This window comes from Siniperca chuatsi, linkage group LG15, assembly GCF_020085105.1.
Source record: "Siniperca chuatsi isolate FFG_IHB_CAS linkage group LG15, ASM2008510v1, whole genome shotgun sequence".
NCBI lineage: Eukaryota > Metazoa > Chordata > Actinopteri > Centrarchiformes > Sinipercidae > Siniperca > Siniperca chuatsi.
The window spans coordinates 11091902-11114570 of NC_058056.1; the positions used below are offsets into that span (position 1 = coordinate 11091902).

The 22669-nt window shown below is 41.8% G+C and overlaps 1 protein-coding gene across 4 annotated transcripts in view; it reads left to right on the forward strand.

Moving 5' to 3' along the window:
- Positions 1-22669, forward strand: part of col12a1a (collagen, type XII, alpha 1a) — a 57533-nt gene that overhangs the window by 32684 nt on the left and 2180 nt on the right. For all 4 annotated transcript variants that reach the window (XM_044166537.1, XM_044166535.1, XM_044166536.1 and 1 more), the window contains 31 exons: positions 1946-2088; positions 3704-3833; positions 3921-4063; positions 4270-4399; positions 5025-5144; positions 5303-5449; positions 5583-5699; positions 5821-5973; positions 6127-6201; positions 6298-6437; positions 6579-6702; positions 7659-7802; positions 8061-8225; positions 8468-8506; positions 8652-8790; positions 9600-9742; positions 10240-10349; positions 15135-15293; positions 15580-15657; positions 16561-16647; positions 17130-17183; positions 17538-17633; positions 17999-18052; positions 18906-18959; positions 19283-19336; positions 19908-19979; positions 20083-20118; positions 20221-20287; positions 20378-20560; positions 20904-20981; positions 22080-22250. In XM_044166537.1, the coding sequence (XP_044022472.1) occupies positions 1946-2088; positions 3704-3833; positions 3921-4063; positions 4270-4399; positions 5025-5144; positions 5303-5449; positions 5583-5699; positions 5821-5973; positions 6127-6201; positions 6298-6437; positions 6579-6702; positions 7659-7802; positions 8061-8225; positions 8468-8506; positions 8652-8790; positions 9600-9742; positions 10240-10349; positions 15135-15293; positions 15580-15657; positions 16561-16647; positions 17130-17183; positions 17538-17633; positions 17999-18052; positions 18906-18959; positions 19283-19336; positions 19908-19979; positions 20083-20118; positions 20221-20287; positions 20378-20560; positions 20904-20981; positions 22080-22250 (3405 nt within the window). The remainder of the gene's footprint in view (positions 1-1945; positions 2089-3703; positions 3834-3920; positions 4064-4269; positions 4400-5024; positions 5145-5302; positions 5450-5582; positions 5700-5820; positions 5974-6126; positions 6202-6297; positions 6438-6578; positions 6703-7658; positions 7803-8060; positions 8226-8467; positions 8507-8651; positions 8791-9599; positions 9743-10239; positions 10350-15134; positions 15294-15579; positions 15658-16560; positions 16648-17129; positions 17184-17537; positions 17634-17998; positions 18053-18905; positions 18960-19282; positions 19337-19907; positions 19980-20082; positions 20119-20220; positions 20288-20377; positions 20561-20903; positions 20982-22079; positions 22251-22669) is intronic.

A 22669-nucleotide genomic window follows, 5' to 3' on the forward strand; every position in this document is an offset into this window, starting at 1 on the left:
CACAAGTTACAATGGTGATTCATGCAGGGACGTTTAGGAGCAGTAGTGACATCCTTGGAAGACAGCTTTCAGGGTTTAGAATAGCCCACGCAGACTGAGAAGAGGACCTCTGAGAATGACATACTGCATGACGGCTGTGGGATTTTTTTTCCTAAGTCAGGAATCCATTCAAGTCTGTCCAGACTGAACTTACTGGCCTCAGTTGCTGGCTTGCTGTTACTGTACGTAAGGAACCTTCAATAAGTCAGCCAGTTATAACTGATTTGTTTTTCATATCATCATCCAAATCCTTTCTAAACCTGTAAGCCAAGCCAAACCGATCAAATGCCATTTGTTTCTCAAGAAGTTAATTAATGTACACGTAATCCACACCTTACATGTAAAAATGTGACATAAAGCATAACATAAACTGACAGAATTAAGCTCAGTCAGCTTAGTTTGAACTTTGTCGAGGAACACAGATTTTCCAGTTTCTGCCACAATTTCAAACCACCAATCTCTGCTGGGAATGAGTCAGCATTTTGTGGGGTGATTGCGTAGGAAGGAATTCCTCTGGGTTGGAAGCATTATAATGGTGTCTCCTCTCTCTTTACCGCTATGTTGTCCATTTATAGGTTGGAATGAAGGGTAGTGGTCAGGATAATGGGGCTGGGGAATGGGGGATGGGGTATATTGAGTAATTGGCTCTCCTTTGGGAAAAAGAAACAGAACGGGGGTTGGAAATGAATGGAGAGCATTATATGTTTTATGGCTCTCAACTAACTTGGCATAGGTCATGCTCCATGCCTGCTACTGGTACCCCTATTGCCCTTTTTGTAGCAATAGTCCTTCATGTTCTGTGGCTTTTTCCTAGACATGTTAACCAAACTCTTAAAATGTATGTACAGAATATCAGATCATACTGCTAGCAAACGTTTTACTGCTAACCTTGTAACTTTTCTGCCTCTGTAGAATACATTGTCATCTCCATTCAAACTGCAGCACCTCAATTTTTTCTCCCCTTTTATGCAATTTAATGAAGGATCTGCTCTCACTATTTGAGCTAACTTTGCTAGTCACTGACTGTTCAGTGTGCCTTTAAATCCAAAGCAGCTTTCCAGGCAACAGGCTTGTCTGTGAAACTTTAAACTACGGAAGCTCACTCACAGTGTTTTGCCCACTGTGTTTTTCCCCTGCATTTATGGGGTTTTAATGGGGAGCGGCACAAAGCCTCTAAACATCTGCTGTGGTTTTTTAGAAGACAAGCTTCACGCAGGGCTGCACATATGCCCTGTATATCCTTTTCATTAACCTGTAGGGCACTGACAACAAGTGTCCTGTTGATAGCAGTATTGTTAAATAATGTCTTAAACTTGTCCCTGTTGGTTGCTGGGCAGTATTGTTCCCATTTTATTGAAATGTTCTCATGTAGTCACTGGACTACTGTCTACAAAACTAGTCTGGACCACATTACGTTAAAATGAAACAAAGGGAAAATGACAGCACCACTTGTAAATAACCCCCCATGAAACTACATAAGGTCAAACTTAATAGTACTGAACACAAATATGAATATGAATATACTACCTGCATTTGTGTAGCAATATTATGGGTGTTGTTCTTGTGTAATTGATGGTTTTAGCCTCTAATTTATTGACCTTGGTCCATTCCCCACTTATGAGTACCTGACCTAAACAATCTCTCTGTTTTTGTTTCCTCTGCCTTATCTTATCCCCTCTCTCCATCTATCATCCCAATCTGCACAACCACTTATGTTGCTGGCGTTTAAACTCACTCTTTCATCACTCTTTGCTTTTTGTCTAACCTTCGTCTCATCACTCTTCTTATCACTGTGTACCCTCTTTTTGCTTTACATTACCCCGACCCTCACCTTAACCTTTCACTTCCTTATGTCTGTCTCTACCTCTAACCACCGTCTTACCACCCAACATTCCCGGCTCGGCAGTGGAGCGTAGCCCAGTCAGGAACATCCAGGTTTTCAACCCTTCCACCAACACTCTGAACGTTCGCTGGGAGGCTGCCACAGGCCCAGTCCAGCAGTACCGGGTGGTCTATGCTCCTCTGACTGGCGCCAGGCCCTCTGAGTCGGTGAGTTTCCATTCACTGTTTGGGAAGAAGTGTAGAATAGCACATATGACTACAAAGAAAGAACATGTACATAGGTGCACAACGGCACCCTTAACTACAAATACTTTTTATTGTTTCATTACAGCCCATCAGTAACCATCCTATTGCTAATGCCCTTAAATCATACATAATACACACAAACACTGAGGTTTTATTAAGATAGAGGAGAATTAGAGCACACCAGGGTGAAGGTGTGAGCACATGTTGCCCAAACAACAACCAATAAAAAATTTTCACCAGCATTTACAGTATGCCATATATCATCAAGAATGAAACAGCCTCATCCTTAACTTTTAAAAGAAAACATTAGTAGACCAAATGGTCCATGTGAGTGTGTTTGTATGCAGGCATGTGTGCAGTTACTGCCAGATGAATTCTTTTCTTTTACAAACTGCTAAAGTTTTTAACCAAGACTGTGTTCATTAATGCAGAAATTCGTAAACTGCAACTCCTGTTCTCAACACGATATGTGGCATCTGGCACCAGTGTGCCCACATCTTTCGCGTGTAAAGGATTTGCGGGTTGCTTAAAGAATCCACAAGCACCTTTTGAAGTGTTAACTTGCCATCGTACCATTAGCTCTCTCCAGCATCTGTCAGAAAGATTGCACCATTAAGAACAGTTTCTTCTCTGGGAGTCTAATAACATGGTCTTTGAAGAGTGAGGCATATTCCAGTTTATTGATAGAGAGGTGCACTCTGCCTTCATCCCTATTTGTTAGCACATTCATGGCAGGCTCAGTCCTTTTCCATGGCCAGAGCCAATGATGTGCGTCAGCGGCAGTGTAGCCTTTTTCTGCCAGCAGCATCAAGTTTAACACCAGCTGGAGGTTTGTAGCATGAATTACCAGCTTTACCGGTGTCGCCTGTGATATTACTTTTACACTGAGATTCTCAAGCACCTCAGTTAATTTTTGACCAGGAGTGCCAGTGATGACATTAAAATCGAACTTACGTAGACAACGGGACATTGTTGTTGCATTTACATGTGACATGAAGAGATAATAAGCAGATTCACCAACCCATCTGCTGGTCTAACACATGGTCATAGTGTTCTCTCTCACACACAACCCCACTTCACCACACAGTTTCTCCAGTTCCATCAAAAGCAGTGTTTATCCCTCCCCCTTCCTCACTCACTCCCAGAGGTTATCACCAGGCCAGCGCCTTTGAGGAGCACTGACTTTACTCTGTCCAACTAACTAACCCACAGATAATCATTAGCGAGTGAGGAGGAGGTGGCCTCTATGTAATCAGCTGTCATCGCTGTCAGACTGGGTTAAACAGCAGTGCTGGCTGTCACACATCAAAGGATTATTTGGCTCTTCCTTTCACTTAGTACTAACAACAAGGGGCTATTGAGTGAAAGGGAGTATACAACAAAAGCAGCTGTCAGAGAAGAGGGTAAAGGTCTTTGTTTGTGTATATGTTGGGCGGGGGATCTGCAACATGTCTCTGCACCCCTACATAATTGCTTAGGTTTGCTTTACTGATAAGTTTAGGACATAAGTCTACACATGCTGCACTGCAACTCTTCAAAAGCGTTGAGTCCTGACATGTTCTGTGTCTCTATGCAGATTGTGGTACCAGGGACCACCACCATGGCCCTGCTGCAGCAGCTGCTCCCAGACACAGAATACAATGTTGGAGTGGTTGCCCTGTATAGCGACGGCGAAGGACCTGCTATCAGTGACACCGGAAAGACGTGTAAGTACCTGGGCACCTCTGAGACATAGAGATGTTTGGAATGTACAGCCCAAACAAACACTTTTTTCTTCATGTTTCCTCGCTCAGTGCCCCGTAGTGGCCCAAGGAACATGCGTGTATATGACCCCACCCCCAGTACTCTCTCTGTGAGCTGGGAACATGCTGAAGGTCCCGTCATGCAATACCGCATCACCTATGCCCAGACCACAGGAGACCCCATCGAGGAATATGTAAGCATGCGTATAATTCCACATAGTTCAACTATTGCTTATGGTTTAATAAATTGTCTTTCTTCACTCTTATTATCCAGTTAAGAGTCCTAAGTTATAGACCAACTCTCACTGATTCGAGAAATTAATACAAACGTATCCATAATATGCTCTTGATTTGTTCTTTTATTAATCCTTTATTAATCAATATCTTTTATGTCTTGTAGACTACAGTACCAGGAAACAGAAACAATGTGATCCTGCAGAACCTAGACCCAGACACTCCTTATAATATCAAAGTGACTGCCGTGTATGCTGATGGACCAGGAGGAGAGCTAGAAGGAGATGGACGCACAGGTATAAGCTTTTTAATCTGTGCAACCTACATTCCTTCTTAACTGATGCAGAGATCATTTAAGGACATGAAACTAAGCTTATTGACAGACACACATTGAGGGTATCGTGCAGTTCTTCACACACACACATGCACTCACCAGAGTGAGGAATCCACAGCAGAAAATCTGAATAGACTGATCCATTGATTAGGATCCTGAATCATTGTAGAAAAAGTGGAATAAGTGAAATTCTTGACTTTTCATGAAGGCCAAAAGTACCAAGAACCTTTGCCAGAGAATTATGAACTGGCTGTACCTCAGTGAGGGAGATCTCATGCTTGCAGTACTGGCCAGTGTCTTGCCTAATTTTGTCTTTCAAACAAAAGAAACTCTATTACATATCGTAATGCCACTCCGCTCCTTGAGGCGGCTTCAATTTTTTTTCCTAATTTCTCTCATGTGGTTGAATTTATCATCCACTTGATCATACGTTGAGATATTTTGCTCATAATTCAAACGCTATAATAAGCTATAATAAAGTAATTACCCTGCTGACAGTTCACCAGTGCTGAATACACTGGAATTCCAACTCATTGCAATGAACCGAAGCCTGTGTTGACTGTGCTGTCCTGTCTTGTTTCCCACAGTGGGAATGCTCGGCCCCAGGAACCTTCGTGTTTCTGATGAGTGGTACACACGCTTCAGGGTGTCCTGGGACCCCGCCCCCGCCGCTGTTAATGGATACAAGCTTCTCTACAAGCCTGAGGGTATGGACATGTTGTTATGGGGATAGAGCAGTGTTAGTTACTGAGAAAATATGTGTTTTGATAGTATACTTCATCAAGTAACATTTATAAAATCAGAGGGACTTTCTTTTTAATACAAACACATATGGAGACTTTTTTATATTTATGTCTACCTACAGGCTCTGATGAGTTTTGGGAGATGGTCGTTGGAGATGTGACCTCCTACCAACTGCATAACCTGAAACCTGGAACCACCTATGACCTGGAGGTGCTGGCACAGTACAACACAGGCCTTAGTGCCGCTTTGATTGGACAAGGCACCACATGTAAGTTGATGATGCTATTATCTATTGGTTGACAGATTTATCTGCACATAATTAAATGGATGATTCTAGTTTTGACTGCCGAGCCATTGTTGTGAAAGAAGAATATGTACTAAGAATAATTGCTTCCCTTTAGTGTACCTGAATGTGACAGACCTCACCACCTACAATGTCGGCTATGACTCCTTCTGCCTCCGATGGGCCCCTCACAGAGCAGCCACCTCCTACAGACTCAAAGTCAATCCTTTTGACAGTAAGTGCTTTACTCAATTACAAACTGTAAAGTCCTTGTTGAATTAGATTTTGAATTTGTTATATTACTGCAACCTGAATCTGTTTAATTTGGATTCTCTTCTTTCTTTCCTCTCCTCCAGCCTCCAAGAGTGGAGCTCAGGAGATCACTGTCAGAGGCTCGGAGAGTAGTTACTGCTTTGATGGCTTGACCCCTGACACTCTCTACAACTCCACAGTGTATGCCCAAACCCCCAACCTGGAGGGACCTGGAGTCAGCGTAAAGGAGAGAACATGTAAGATGACATCTTCTATGCCAGTTTAATGCTTATGTATGAGAGGACAGTGCTCTCACACACTTGAGCGTTCTTTTGCGATACACGAATATGCCCTCACCAGCCACAGTGTAGTATGTCAGTTTCAATTTTGTGCATGTGTTTCTGTTGTAGTGGTCAAACCCACAGAGGTGCCAACCGAGCCTCCCACCCCCCCTGCTCCAGCAACAGTCCCCCCTGCGCTAGATGGTGAGGAGAGCTTTGACATTTGTGTGCTAAAATAATAATTCGTATGGCTTAGCTGAGATCAGGCTTTACATTAACATCATTGTACCGGCACCACAGTGTGCAAAGGTGCCAAGGCAGACCTGGTCTTCCTCATTGATGGTTCCTGGAGTATTGGAGATGAGAGCTTCAACAAGGTCATCCAGTTTGTCACAAGCATGACTGGAGCCTTTGATGTCATCAGCCCTAGCGGCATGCAGGTCGGCATAAACCTTGGTGTTGTCTTTAATGTTTATTATTTTCTCAAGACAAAAATAACCTTATGCAATGTTTTGAAAGATGTTTTTGCTATTTCTATATGTGTTTTATTATATATTGTATTCTTTGTTCTCTTTGAACAGGTTTCATTTGTGCAGTACAGTGATGACGCCAAGACTGAGTTCAAGCTGAACACCTACCATGACAAGGGCATAGTGTTATCAGCTTTGCAGACTGTGCGCTACAGAGGAGGCAACACCAAGACAGGTACACCACTGAAAAGATCAGAGTGGCATCTTAGCAAATCTTAAAGCACCCGCAAAGGGTGAAATGCACCCCTAACTGCGCAAATAGCGTCTCTTCGTGCTCCGGTGCTATTTGCAGATATTTAAATGAGGTAACATGCATACATTTCTATGCAAATGAGCCTCATTACAAAAAAGTCAAAATTTACAAACACCAGTGCTAAAAGTCACAGGAAAATGATTAGCATCTTCAGAGAGTTGGTGGTAACTGAAGCGCATTTATAAAGGGGCATTACACCCAAACTTTCCAGTGATCATGGCAGCAGTGACTGTAGCCAGGCGAAGCAATAGCCATCACAGTACATGCGCACAGATGGCACAGACAGTACAATACCTGATATTCACCATGAGGGAATAAAACTGGAAAACAACATAAAACCTTCTGCTGTGAAAACCACAGACATCCTGCAGATAGAAACAAATGAAAGAGCAGGGGGGGTTGTATATAATTAGAATAGTTAGAATTATAATTCCAGTAAATTCTCTTTCAAATCAAACATTTTAAGATATGAGTGGAAAGTATTGTTCTTGCAGCTGCATTTATAACATTTTCGGACTCAAACGTTGCTTAACCATGTTGTGTAATATGATACTTCGGTACATCTTAAGAACAAATATTACTGGGACCACTACAGAGAATTGCAGATGAACATTTAACAGACGCAAATCAAGGGCAAACTGCACTCAGTTGCAAAACTTTATGTTTGAACTGTAATATCATTAGCGCAATATCTTTTGTGAATCGGACAGTGAGACGGGGCAGATTGTGGTTGCAAGTGATGCGCAATTCATGGTGCTATCAGCGGCTGCAATCCATTCTTTGTGAATTCGCCTCTAATTGTTCAAAAGAAGATGAATTGTTCAGATTTGATGTTTACTGTCCTCTCTCCTTCCTTCTCCTCCTCCTCCTTCATCCAGGTGTTTCTCTGAAGCATGTCTATGAGAAGGTTTTCACCTCAGACAGTGGCATGAGGAGGAACGTCCCGAAAGTGCTGGTGGTGGTCACAGATGGACGCTCCCAGGATGACGTGAAGAAGAGTGCAGAAAAACTGCAGCATTCTGGTATGTGTGGAATTATTAATCATTGTCATGTGTGATTTGGTCTGCATTGTATGTACGGTACATATTGTATGTAGCAGAGCTGTTTCCAATTATACAAATTCCTGTTTGCTCCCAAACTTTCGATTTCCTTCATCAGAGCCAAAGTTTGTGGCTGATTTAATAAACTCTTGTAATAATCCCTACAGCGATGAAACTGCCTGGTTTTTGGAAACTTAACAATGGTCTTTGTTTTTGTGTGTGTGTGTTTTACCCCCACAGGCTACAGTGTGTTTGTGGTTGGAGTGGCTGATGTGGACATGACAGAATTGAGAATTATCGGCAGCAAGCCCAGTGAGAGACATGTGTTTGTGGTAGACGACTATGACGCTTTTGCCAAGATCCAGGACAACCTGATCACCTTCATCTGTGAAACGGCCACTTCCAGTAAGGCAGACATTTATATCATTTAAACACCATTATAATATTTCTGTATTCCAAGAGGAAAACATTTCTTTTGACTTTGAGTTTTTAACTTCTATTGTGGTTGATTAGATAACAGGAAGCTCACCCATTGCTGTACATTTCAACTGATCTACTGCCACGAAATGTATAAACAGACATGAATCATTTTCGTTAAACCTTCTGTCTGTTTTTCCAACCCTCTACAACTTTTTGTCCTGTTTCAGCTTGTCCTCTGATCTACATCAATGGGTTCACAACACCTGGTAAGCATTCAGCATCACCATACACAATAACTAATCCCTGCAGAGCTTGTTGGCATTACTAAAATGCTATTATGCTATGCTTAAGAAGATTTTGCTATGTTGATTTCCATGCTCTCAACATGGCTCCTGTTTTTATCCCTTCCAGGCTTCAGGATGCTGGAAGCTTTCAATATTACAGACCGAACATTCGCTGCCATGAATGGTGTGTCCATGGAGCCGGGCTCCTTCAACAGCTACATTGCCTACAGGCTGCACAAGGATTCCTTCCTTAACCAGCCCACCAAGTAAGAGCTGAGGCTACATAGTATTTGTGCGTGTCAGAGGGAGTGTGAGTCTCACTATGTGTATATTCCCAGCCTATTGGCCTTATCTCCTGTGCACTATAATCTTGCCCAGACCACAGTCATTATTCGTAATCATGTTCAATAGCCTCTGTAGTCATAGGGATTTCCCCAGTGCCCTTTGACAATAAGCCCACATCTCTATTTGTTGTTGCAGCTTGTGGAATATGAGGTGCTAGCAGGAACAAAAAAAACTTGGTCATAGAATTAAAAAGTTCCTGGACCAGGCCCTCCTCCCACCTATGTCATACTGGGAGAAAACAAAGCACCCCTGGGTCAAGAGCTTTGTCTCTTTATTGGGCCTCATTTAAGTGGTGTTAGGCCATCGCAGAAGTGCTGGAGTATCCAAACCTCTTCAGCATACTTTGTTAATATGTTTATAAAGATGCTTATTCTGTGTGCGTGGGCGCAGCCTTTGGATGAATGTGCACAAATGGAAACACTTCCAACTACAGCAAAGGAAAGGGGACAGAAAATACTTTCAATATGTGGGCAAATGTCTGCAAAGCCAGAGGGAGAACTGGCAATCCTTTACAGGTTCTGCAGCCTATGTGACAGACTGCATGCTGAATCACTGTAGCAAGATTTAATGTGCAATGAGATAACTTCTGTTTTGAATTGGCGCTATATAAATAAATAAAAATTAAAGGTCTTGGTATTTATTTCTAACATGTGATATTCTGACTGCTGGTGTAATGAGGGTACAGTTCTCATTCATGACTCATCATGATGTATGTTTTTAACACTAACAGAGAGATCCATCCAGAGGGTCTTCCCCCATCCTACACCATCATCCTGCTCTTCCGCCTGCTGCCCGACACACCTTCTGAACCTTTTGATATCTGGCAGATTGCTGACAAAAACAACAACCCAGAGGTCGGGATCACCATCAACCGTAAGCCTCCCATCCTGTTTTGGCCCTCAGCTGGAAGGGGGAAGCTGCTGTAGCTGACGCAACATATACACAGCTGTACACTCTTTATTTACAACTTAAGCTGATTTCTTTCTCTCTTGTACATAATTTACAGACAGCCAAAGTTAATTGATCTTTGTCAGATATGACAAATAGGGCAGTAGAAGCATACTGAAATAAATATGACTGACTTCAATCCACTGCTCTGAATTAGATTCGGATTTTGGATTTGGCTTGACATTTTTATTCTCTCATAGAAAGCCTTCATTTTTAAAAAAGTATCTTTTTACAAATGTGCACTTACACACGTGGTAAATGCATGCAAATAATTATGGACATGGACCTAATCCCTCCTAACCTTCTCTTTATCCCTCTCCTCTCTCTATAACCATGTGTTCTCTATAGTCCTGTCTGTGCTTTGCGTGCCACCGTGTCGTAACACACTGTCAGGGATTCATCAAAGGCTCTTCTCTTTTCAGCTTCCAGCAAAACAATCGCGTTCTACAACAAGGACACCCGAGGAGAGATCCAGAGAGCCACATTTAATGAGGAGCAAGTGAAGCCTGTTTTCCATGGGAGCTTCCATAAGGTAAATACAATGCATGATTCTTAAAAAGAGGAGTACTGTGCCATAGCGATATTATTAAAGTCTGGCTTTAATAGGACAGACTTAGAATCTTTAGTGGTCACCTATGGGCTGATTTTCACTTTTACATTTTCACTACTTTACAGATATATTGTTTTTAAATCCTTTCATATGTCTCTGTGTGACGTTTGTGTTTGATTTAAATTGGCTGAATTACCTTTTAATGTGAAGATCTGACAAACAGCCAATGCCATGTAGCTGTATCATGTTACCTGTCAAATGTTTCCTGCTATCCATCTTAGAGCGCCGGTCTGCTGTCAAAGAGGTCTTTTGGCCTTTTTTATGATTTGGCATTATGCTTGTTTTTTTTAGAACATGGGCAGTTCATTTGATAAATGGGTCATGGAGGCTGTAAATACATTTAAAGAGAGGTTGGAGGGAAATTCTGATACCTCAGTGACCCAGTATAATGTGCAAACTGTTACAGTTAACCATGGAGGTCTAACCACATCAAGACTGGAGACTATCTTGGGAGTTGTTAAGTGAATTCCAAACCAGTCTGCTCCTAACTGCAGCACCAGTCAGGGGATCGATTTTTATTTGGGTTTGGCTTGAGTTGGGTTCCAAAATGGCGCAAGGCATTTCAAGAATAAATCCTAAAGTCTGCATATTTTTCACTAAATAAGCAGAGGTAGGTATTTATATATTTATTTATTTAAAGGAGTATTTACTATTGCACTAACAGAAAGTTGGGAGACACATTAAAAAAATAATTTCCAAAATCGATGCAACTGAGGCCAAGATATCTTGACTTTTAGTCCCTAGTATGGGTCTCCAAAAGTACTAGATCCTACATTTCCCATAATGCAACTCAATAGCATCTTTCATTAGACTTAGACCACAGAAGACATTATACAACTGTTTTCACAGGCTGAGTAGTACACCCCATGACAAGTATACTGAACTTTATGTGTAAAATTGTTGGAGCGCCCCTTTAACCTTTTTGCTCAAGCTCTAATAATAGAGGGTATAAGACTGTAAAAATAGATTAAGGACACTTAGCAGTTGTGGAAGCAAGAATACACATTATTGGCTGAAAAATGCAAGCAATGGATTAAAAGGTTGAATTCAGATGTTTCCAATTGTCTACATTGACAATTGATACATTTTCTTGACTCTGAAACTGATCCATGCCATCATCTGCCCTGTCTTTCATGCAATAAATTCAGATTGAACTCCTGTACGGGTGCACTCATTGAAAGATTCATTAACATCAGCTACTCTTCAAACAATCTGTCTAAACCTCTCAACCACCCACAGTGATGATATTGTTTTGCCAAACTCATAGTTTCTCGTCAGTGGTTTAACCACTACATTAGGCCCACACGCCAGGCTTACAACTGTGATAAACAGCATTTGTATAGTATGGAGTCTCTTGGGGCCACAGCAAGAGGTATTAAATGCTTTCAACTCCAAGTCAAAGCAGCAGTGAATATAAAACATCCTCTGTTATGTTCCAGCACAGTAGGGTGTAGAGACTAGAACAATGAGGGACAGTATATTTTCATACCGACCTGGAATGACTGAGGATGTGAGATTAATCACTGGAGGGAAAATGACTGGTTCCAATGTAGTCAAAGTCACGTCCAATTGCATTTGAGTTTGCAGCCCCTTATTTAGTACATAGCTTTCTGTCCCCCCTAATTCTAAGGTAATCAGAATGAATAACCCTTTTTAATGTACCAGGGACTTAACCGACATCAAAGTTCCTGATATTACAGAGTACAGTTTCTTTAACTGAGGAACTGATGAGAGCAATATATTGGCACCCAGATCAGAGCGTTCTGCAAATAGCTTTTCAGTTTGACCATTTAGCGTCAACACAACTAATTGTAGGGTAACTTCGTGAATGAACCCTGGAAAATGTTGGGTCGGGATGTAAATGACATCACTGCTGGTCTAGTTGGACAGCAGCCTGATCTGTGTGTGTGTGTGTGTGTGTGTGTGTGTTTTGTCTCAATCTGTGGCCGTAGTGGAGACTGTAGTCTGACTGCACATTGGGTGGCTAGTTTGTGGTGTGATAGTTGTTGTTTCATGAGCTGGTGAGTCTGCAGTGGTCTACCTAGCTGCTCATTTACTGGTCTGCTGAGTAAATGCCACTGCCGACTTCTGTGGTGGTGTGTGTTTACATGTTGTTAGTGGTTTCCCAACACTTTGTCTGTGGCTATTACAGAGTGACCTCAGTGTGTGTGTGTGCTGAAAGTGACCGTGAGGGTTGTCACAAATGGCAGTACATGTGTGAAGATAAACAAAACAAAACCCAATAAACTCACATGTTGACATTTTAGTTTTAGGTTAAAGAAGCAGAGCTTCAACTAAGGATTATTTTCAGTATCACTTGATCTACATATTATTTCTTCAGTTAATTGATTAATTCTTTAGTCTATAAAAATTTCTGCAAATAACCTTTCCTGGCAGTTCATTTTGACAGAATTTATCCACAAACCTCAATTCTAAATTTGTGTGATGCTTTCTAGTAGTTAATTTCATTGAGAATTTGTCAAAAGCATCATACATCTACATCTACCCAACCATTATTTTCTAATTTGAACTTCAGTTTCTGTTTTTGCTAAGTGTTAGATGCACTTTACGTGCTTTCATGCCACAGTACTGGGTTTTCTCCTCAGGCTAGTTAATAAAGAGTAACCCAGGCTGGAGAGGTCGTGGTCTACTGCTAGTTGAAACATGTGGGAAAGCTCTCAGAGATGACTTAAGCAGATGCTAGCCACTCACTAGCCCACTGGGGAATCCCCTCCCACACTCGAAGGGATGGGAGAGGGAACTTTGCTGTTAATTGAAGTGAAGAAGACATTTTCCATAAGTCATAGTGACTAGTCATGTGTTCAGAGTTACACTGGTAGGAGTTTGAGCATGAAAGTTGCTGTAGTCACTGAACAGCGCACTATAGTTTGGCTCCGTGCTGAAAAACACACAAACGTTATTGTTCTTTGAGAAGTCTTGAACTCAGTCCTTCAAACTTTCCTCACAGAGACTTTGTAGGGAAGGTTGTGCCAATATTGGTTTTTGTCATTTGTCCACTGATTGCACTCATTGTACTCTCCATTTGTAACAACTTTCTTTTGGACATGAAGACGTCTTCTTTCTGTGACCTGGACAAGTTGACTTACTGACCTTAAAAGTCACACTATAAATACAGGAAATGATAAATTAACTTCTCTTCCCAAAGAAATCCACAGTGCTTTGTCTGTTCGCAGGTGCCAGATCAGACATGGGAGCTTTCCATCTCGAATGATACGATGAAAATGATCAGCCCAACTGGGGATTTCATGATCAGTCACAGCACTGTTTGCATTGAAACACCAATTTAATGGATATTCTATACTGATTATATATTTCCTTTTACTCTCAATGAAAGCTAACTTAATCTTGGATTACAGTGAAGACTCACACCTGCTTATTAGTGAAATTATGGGGATTATGAAAACGAAGGAACAGTCAAGAGCAGTAAAATCTAATCTGATAGAAATCATCGAAATATGTCAAGTGTACTGGAGTGGAGACGGTGTCAGCCTGAAATCTTACCATATGTACTACATATGTACCATATGTGACTGTAGAATGTTGACACAGTGAAGCACAGTGAAGCCTTCTGTGTTAACAGTTGATGAATGAGAATTGTCTAATCATCTGTCAACACTTCGCTGCAGTACGACCAGACCATTTAGCAGCAAATACCATCAATTGAGGGAGCAGTGGTCACTAGAAAGCTAGTTTTTCTGAGGCCTTATTTTCCGGTGACTGAAGTGTTTTTATTGTGTTTACTTATTGGTCAGTGAGGTAATATATACATGCTCATTATTTGCCATCCTAGTATATCATCCAAAGCTGTTTTGTTAAGCCCTCAGGAGCATCATGGTATAATATATCCATGCCAGGATCCTGAGATAAACGACACCCCTCTCTCTTTGCGGTCCACCAGATAGTTTGTTCTGTTGCCAAGGAAGTCAACTGTAATTTTGTGATTGGTTGCCAAGAACTGTGGCCTAGTCTGTGGTTGGTATGGCTTTGTAGGAAGAAATGGTAGCTTGCTTTTCTTGACATAAAGAAAGCTTGTCTGACTGTTGAGCAGGGAAAAATTTGCAACTGTGAGGGGAAAGTATGGAAAGTGTAGGACTTTTGATGGCACACCGCAAATGATATTGTTTCAAGATGTGGAGCAGGGTTCTCTTGACAGGAAACGTCAAAATCTGGCACTTTGTCATTCTGTGTTGTGATACAATCACAGACTACAGCTTTAAAGCTGCATGGAAATGCCAACTGTTGTATATTTCCTTTTTTATGGTCCATTCATCTGTAGAGGCATCAAACAGCAGTCCCATGCCAAATCAGTAACCACTCTGGGGTAATATCAGAATCTATAATTAACATGATTCTACAAAGACTAAACAATTCCCCGAATCTAGCAATTATGTGGAATACAGTATCAGCATCTTTATAAGCTTCAGACAACATGGTTTAAAAAGGTTCAGTGAGGTTGTTCCCAGCCTTATGGTTGCACTTTCTTAAAGAATTTCCTTTGTCTTTAAAAGGGCAATCATGTCACTTCTAAATAGAAATGTATGCCAAACCCAGCTTTTCAAAAGCTCCAGTGTTCTTAGTACTCTTTGCCAAGTAATTTTGTTGCAACAAAGTTGGCAGCTGTGAAGTATTGAGAAGACAAGAATGTTTTGTTAATAGTGCCCTCTCTCCATCCTCTCCCTCCTGCAGCTCCACATCACCATCTCTCCAGAGAAAGTCAAGCTCAATGTGGACTGCCAAGAGGTGGCAGAGAAGCCCATCAAGGAGGCCAACAACATCACACTGGATGGCCTGGAAGTGCTTGGCAAGATGGTCAAGTCTGGAGGCGGAAAGAGGCAGTCTGCAACAGTAAGTGAAAAAGAAAGCCTTTGCATTTAAAAATGTGAAGGCTTGGAAACACACGTTTGGAAGAACATCTCACAACTTTCCAAAGAATCAATATCCAAAACCTCTTGTGCGTAGATGCACAATTAAATTTTAACTGCTCCCAGTGACTGCTGGAAGGATGAAAGCCTGCATCTTTCTATTTCTCCGAGGGACTCATTGTTATCTGTTTTCAACCGTGTGCATTTTCAGCACGAATTGGAGCCATTTGTAACACCCCGCGATGTTTTTCCCTTCTTCTGTTGTGTAGTTCCAGCTCCAGATGTTCGATATTGTCTGCAGCTTGAGCTGGACCAGCCGAGACAGATGCTGCGACCTGCCCGCCACAGTAAGAACAAGTGCCATTTTAGAATCATTTAATAACAAAGACAAGTCAAAAGGCCATCTATAGGTGCACTAGAGGGATATTTTGGCAGATTTCTTTCACAAGTTTTGATGTATCTTGTACATCGTTGGCTCTTAGCTGTAGTTTAGAATGAATAGTAGAAGAACCATTGCGATTGTATTTAATGTATATACTGTATGCATACATACATTCTCAGAGGTTTGTGGATGCTGGTATGTAGTCATTAGGCTGATAACTAGATTGCTGTTTAAAAAGAAAGTGCCTCAGCTAAACTGAATAGAACCTTGTATCCTGTGTAATTGTGCTAATTGGACTGTTGCCAGTATGATCTCCCAATTACATGAAAACAAGTGCTCCTTTAGATCACAGAGCAGGCAGTAAATCACATTTATTTTTATACAGTATGGTAAATACCAGATGCATGCACATTCATCCAATTATGAGCAATTCATCTATAATTTGCATCAGATATTAATACATCATGTCAATGATTGCAGTGTTATATAACTCATTATGTCAAAGACTCATTTCCAAAAAAGTGGACAACGTTTGCAGCTGTCACTGAGCATCTGGTCTTAAAGCCCCACACTGACTTTGCTGATTCCAGTCACATTTCAGCATGATCTGTTCCATCACGACCTTTGCTGGATTTCTAAACTGTCTCTTCTTCTTAAACTCCAAGCAAAGTCAAAACCACGGTTTGCCAGGATACTGTCACAAAATTACATCAAGGATTTTCTTTTTTACCCTTGTATTCTGTAGATTGCCAAGACATGGTCCCAATTATCAGTGGGTGGGTGCGAAATGGACTATAAGAACACTTAAGTGCATGTGTGCATTTATTTCTCTTTTCTAATTTTCTTTATCTTTTGTCTTCCTTTTCAGAGAGATGAGGCCAAGTGTCCATCCCTTCCCCACTCTTGCACATGCACACAGGACAGCATTGGCCCTCAGGGGCCTCCTGGACCTTCGGTAAAGACACTCCCACTATCATCCCTCCTTGTCCTCTGTCCTCCATCTTCACCTCCTCCACTTCTGTTTGTTTTCACCTAATGAAATGGTTTTGATGATGATAAAGCCATACTTTTCTCTGCTAATGTTATAATGACTGTACAGCTATAATGAGCTACCTGACATCTGCCTGCTATACAGTTTGAACTTAAGTAGACTGAGGATGTCCCTCACATCGAGAGTGGTATTTTCTTTTCCTTTGGAAAGAGCAGTTGAGGATGAGACCAGTGGCACGCAATGACATGTGGGCTTAGGGAGAAGTGTCAAAAGACAAATGCCTGTAGTAAGGAGTAAAAAAGCCCTGAGGAGAAGTCTGGACTATGTGTGCTTGGTAACCTCACTAAGCCCCAGCGAGGATATCGTAGGGCTTGAGGTTTTAGGGCTTTTAGAATGTGCTCCTGTTGTTACACTCACTCTGTGTTTCTGGCTCCTTGCCTTTCCAGGGCAGCCCAGGTTCTAAGGGACCACGAGGAGATAGAGGAGAACCCGGCAACACTGTGAGTAACACCTTACATCTCTTTAAGCGCATTATAAATTGTTCAATCATGCTAAATCCACACATAATAATGGTCAACTTCTCACTGCCATATTATTTCAGAAGCTATTACGCTCTCCTACAGCCTTATGTTAGCTTACACCATCAGACAAAGCAAGTGGCATACACCTGAATTCAGTTATTGACTGTATATCTTTCCTCAACTTGATTTAAAGGGGGCCTGTGTCAAGGCCCATTTCCACTGTTAACGTAAATTTTCTATATTTGTGTAATAAAAAGTCTGATTACAGTTGTTTTTCATTTGTAAGAGTATGGCTATGAAACATAGTTGTTTTTCATTTGGGTAATGCTGTAGGGTTCAATGGGTCCACGCGGTGATCCAGGACTCCCAGGCGCAATGGGACCACCGGGTCCACAAGGCCCTAATGGACTGTCTCTACCTGGAGAACCTGTAAGTTAACCTACACTTCACAAGCCAGGGAAGAAATAGTTAAGTATCTCTGTTAGATGGAGTTTAATGTATGTGACAGACACTATCACTTATGATTAGTGCCCATGTTGATATGAATGTGCAGTTTGTGTGACAATTGTAGAACAGCTGAAATATTCTTTGTAGCAGATCCACCAGTGAGTGGGATTAACAGCTAAAGTCAAAACACATTAAACTCCTCTCTATTTCTGTCCAGCTTCTTTATTTTCTTACCTGCAGATCTTCTTGTCAAAAATGAAATCAATCACAATCACAGACTAAAAAGGGTGAAACAAAGACTAAAGCTTCTAATGCAAAGCTCTCTTTTCCTCCTCTTCCACCTTCAGGGTCGCCCGGGACCAAAGGGAGATCGCGGAGACCCGGGCCTGTCTGGCCTGCAAGTAAGTCCTCCCCTCTCATTTTGTGGTTTATGAACAGGAAACAGGAGACTATCCGTAGAGAGCGGTGTTGCTACTGCAGCCTGGATTCAGTCCACATGGCGTAATTGAAACCACACTCGGAGTGGGAGGTTTACCATGTCATCCTCAGGGGAGACCCACACTCTCAATTCTGCCTGTTGATTGACAAACAGTAGAAGGCCAGTGATGTAGTTAAACTATTATAGAGCACAGCCTCGTGTTACCAAAGGGGAAACAGGGAATGGAACATGTTCTTCCCTCGCCTTGTAATTGAAGATGACTGTGACTTGGTAAAGACTTATAGTCTGTCTGAGTTTGAGCGTCTTTGACTGACAGTAGATGTCATTCTTTTCTTCTTCTCACTTCTTGGTGGAAGGGCATTTTTGAGTGGGCTGGTATTGCATAGCCATGTCTTGGCCGAGCAACCGTTCATTCATCCAGCTGAGGTCATTCATCCAACTCCCACCATTCAAACTGGAGAAAACATCACACTGGTTATTCTGGCCTCTGAATAAGCGAATTCAGACATGGGAGAAAGTCCTATTCTATGATCTTCACAGCTTACTGGCAGCATTGTCTCGGTTACTTTACACAATAAAGCTCATTATAACAGCACTGTCTATGCAGATGTCTAGTAGACATCATGTGTCAACAGACAAGAGGGAAACTGTTCCAGTTTTTAGTAACAAGATGATATATTATCTTTGGCTAAATAACTGGGAAACGGCAGGATTTTTTGCTGTAAATTCTAGTTCACCAGAGGCATTAGGGAGCTGTATAAATGTGTTGTTCCTGATCATTAGCATCTGATTAAGTGTGTCTGCTTTTTTCCCAGGGTTCTCCCGGGCCACGTGGTCCTCTGGGCCCCGTTGGACCAAGCGGAGTGCGGGTAAGGTCTACCTCCAGGCCTGCTTATTGTACACACTGTGTTTAAAGCCTACAAATGGATCCAACATTTAGTTAAGCTAATGTTTTGCATGTGATCACCCACTTAGCTCAGTGTACACAGAAGTACTGTTGTGTAGTTTCTGCTGTTGCACTGCATGTTCTCACTTGCGTCTGCCAGAATACTTGAGCCACTACTTATAAATGTAATTTAAAAAGACAGACTCAAGGCTGTAACCAATATAAAGTCATGACACTGATGTATTGCATGAATGGGGTCCCCAGTGTGTTGTAACCCACGTGTGATTGTGTGTTGTTCCTACATAGGGGCCACCAGGAAAGGAGGGACCATCTGGACCCAGAGGCCCATCAGGGCCCATGGTGAGTGTGTGTTTGTCTCTGTCTCTTTGTGTTGTGCATTAAAGAGCCAAATGAATATTCCTTGGAGCGTGCTTTATTTCCTGATATATCTGAAACAATTACACCTCTGGCTCCATGGTTGCACTCTGCTGGAACAGCGCATAAAAAAGCAGGCTCCACTGTTATGAGGAGGGTGCATGCATCTCATTTTCTTCTTTTGTGGTTTGGGGAGGCCTGAATCTACTTCATACAGCCATCATGCCAACAGGCAACATGCCAGTATTGAATTCACATGCAGTATACCATCCTAAGTGCTCCAAGACTCATTAGCAGTGCCTGGTGACTGTGTGTGTGTGTGTGTGTGTGTGTTTGTGTGTGTGTGTGTATCCTATCCCTGCATGTGTGTTTCCATCTCCTCTTTAATGTTCTTGGCAGCTTACTCCCCCCCTGCAGATGTCAAAGCATAGATCCCAACTTAAAGCTTGTTACACAACCATTAACAGGGTGCAGGAGTTAAACATTACAATTATGTTTACCGTGCAGTAATTTAAAATAAACCCTACTCTTTCTGTGTTGTTTCTTTTTTTTCCAGGGAAGCCCCGGAAATCCAGGTGTACCAGGAATTACTGGAAAACCAGGGAAACCAGGAGATCCAGGAAACCCAGTATGTATTGAATAACTAGACACACATGATGGTCACATGACAATGCAATGTTTAGGGAGGTCGAGGTCGTTGCTTGTTCTAACACTGTTCTTCTCATTAAAAGGGGCCTGTTGGCCTTAAAGGAGAGAAAGGAGAGAGGGTATGTATTATGTTTTCAATGAAATTAGCATACACCAGTTATCATACATCATCAATGAGAAAAGCAATGCCATTTCTTCATGAAAATGTATTTTTTTCCCAGGGAGACTTTGCATCCCAGAACATGATGCGCTCCATTGCCAGACAAGTTTGTGAACAGCTTGTGAACAGTGAGTAAAACAAACAATTTAAAACAGTTTTAAAGTCGTTAAAGCATAAATCGAAACCAAAATCTAACTGATTTTGTTCTTCTCTTGCAGGTCAGATGAGCAGAATTGACATGATGCTCAACCAGATTCCTTCTGGATATCGCAGCAACACTCCAGGGCCACCTGGCCCTGCTGGCCCTCCTGGCAACCAGGGATCCCGTGGAGAGCCTGGACAACCTGGTCGAACTGGTTTCCCTGGAAACCCAGGTTTACCTGGAAGTCAAGGAGAGAGAGGTACTTCATCTCTCTTGTTTTTCTAAATGTTTGGTTGTGTTACAAAGCAGCAAACAGGGAAATAATATGCAAATGGTGAACAATGAATTAATTACAGTCACGGTGATATCGACTCTGTAGTGTTGTCCAACACAAGTGTAATAACAACATGACTGCATCATCTTGTGAAGTCTACACATGATTCAAGTTAGCATAGCAAAATATTCTTCAATGCTGAATTGCTGTTCTTGTGTTTCATTCATGCCCTTTAGATTTCTACTCATTTCCAGATATTGGTGATTTTTCCGAAAACATGCTTTATTGTTGTGAAAGTGATTTTAACTCTTTTCTCTTATTTATGTAGGTTTGCCAGGAGAGAAGGGAGAGAGAGGATCTCAAGGAACTAGTATGAGAGGACAAAGAGGCCCAAGTGGGCCACCAGGTAACACAGTCACACTTTTTCTTCTTTTTCACGGGTGAAATAGCCCACATTTTCACATGAACATTGTTCTCCAGCAGCTGCAGACAGTCTGCTGGTCTCCCACTGTTCTCTTACAACTATATCTTTACACTAAAACTCAGTTTCACAATGACAGCTTTTTTGTGGACCTTTCAAGGACACAGAGTACTCCCATTAGTCCAGTTAAAATGACACATTCCAGCCAGAGGCCAAACTTATATACCTATAGTATATGTGTCTCAGGCACCTTCGTTTGGGCAGCTGCACCGCATAAATTCTTTGGAGGGACCCCAAACAAATTCCTAATTCTTTCCTTTCTTAAAGATTTATGTCTCGTGTACTGAGCTTCTCCAAACACTGTGCACATTTGAAATATTATAGAGTAAAAGGTATTTACGTTCATCATTAAGGAGACAATTTCTGTGTCTAGAGTTTAGACAGTCTTGAATCAGTTTTCAGTCAAGGTCATGATGCAGTTTTAGAAACAATTGTTAGAAAATGTTATTAGGCTGATTTGTAAGTTTGAAAAAGGCCATAGCCTTTCCTCAGTTCCAATTGATATCCAATATGATTTCTCTCCACTTCATAAGATTTCCTTTCCCTAGGGAAGCTATTGCAAAACAACAGGAACCTTTTATTGATGTCTACCCCACAACACCAAACACTGCCATGTCTGTTTCTGTGAATGAAGTGAGAAACAACTGAGGACCAGTGGGAAGAAGTCCACTCTGATGACTCACTTTTGTGTGTGTGTACTGTGTGTGTCTGTGTGTGTGAGAGATTGTTGTACAATGAGCTTTCTTTGGTGGCTTCATTGACTACACATGGGCTCACTTAGGGGAGAGAAAAAGAGAGAGGGGGAAAATTCCATCCTGTGTTTTTACTGTCTAGACAAACGGGGCCGGGGGTGGGGATGTGGGGGTTGGGGGGTAACTCCACTCAGCTCCACTCCACTTTTCTTGGTCAAGTTTTTTAATTGAGCCACTGAAAAATTTAAATTACAGTGCCGCAGCCCTGTGTTCCCCCACCATTTTCACTGAAGATTTACGGCCCTATTCACCTTCTCTCTACCCTTTGCAGGGCCACCAGGAGAGTCAAGAACGGGACCTCCAGGTCCTTCTGGCTCTGCTGGGCCTCGTGGCCCACCAGGTCGCCAAGGTACTCCCGGGGTGAGGGGACCACCAGGACCCCCTGGATATTGCGACTCCTCTCAGTGTGTTGGCATTCCTTATAATGGACAAGGATACACAGGTACACTCAACACTGTCTAGGTCCTGCATGGTACTACATTAGATAAAAGACTAAGTGTATGCAGACTAATTACATTTGCAACTCAGTGCACTACTTCTTTCTTTGATAATGTATGGAGATATGAATGTAAGTGTTCCAGAGTACTGATTTTTGAACAGAAAGCTGTTATAACTCATTTCCATAACAAGTTCAACTGACTGTCCACTGAGCCCCGCCTCACTTACCATGGTTGCCTGTTAAGCTTTTCATTCTCGGATGGAACATAATGCAGTTTAAAATGATAACAGGGGCAGATTTACCATCAAAATTCTTAGTAATTTTTAAAACAATAGGTTCTTGATTTCAGACAGAGGTAGGCAAAAGAAGGTTTATCCTTTCTGGCCCGCAACCATCAATTTTTCAGTCTGAAATTACAACTG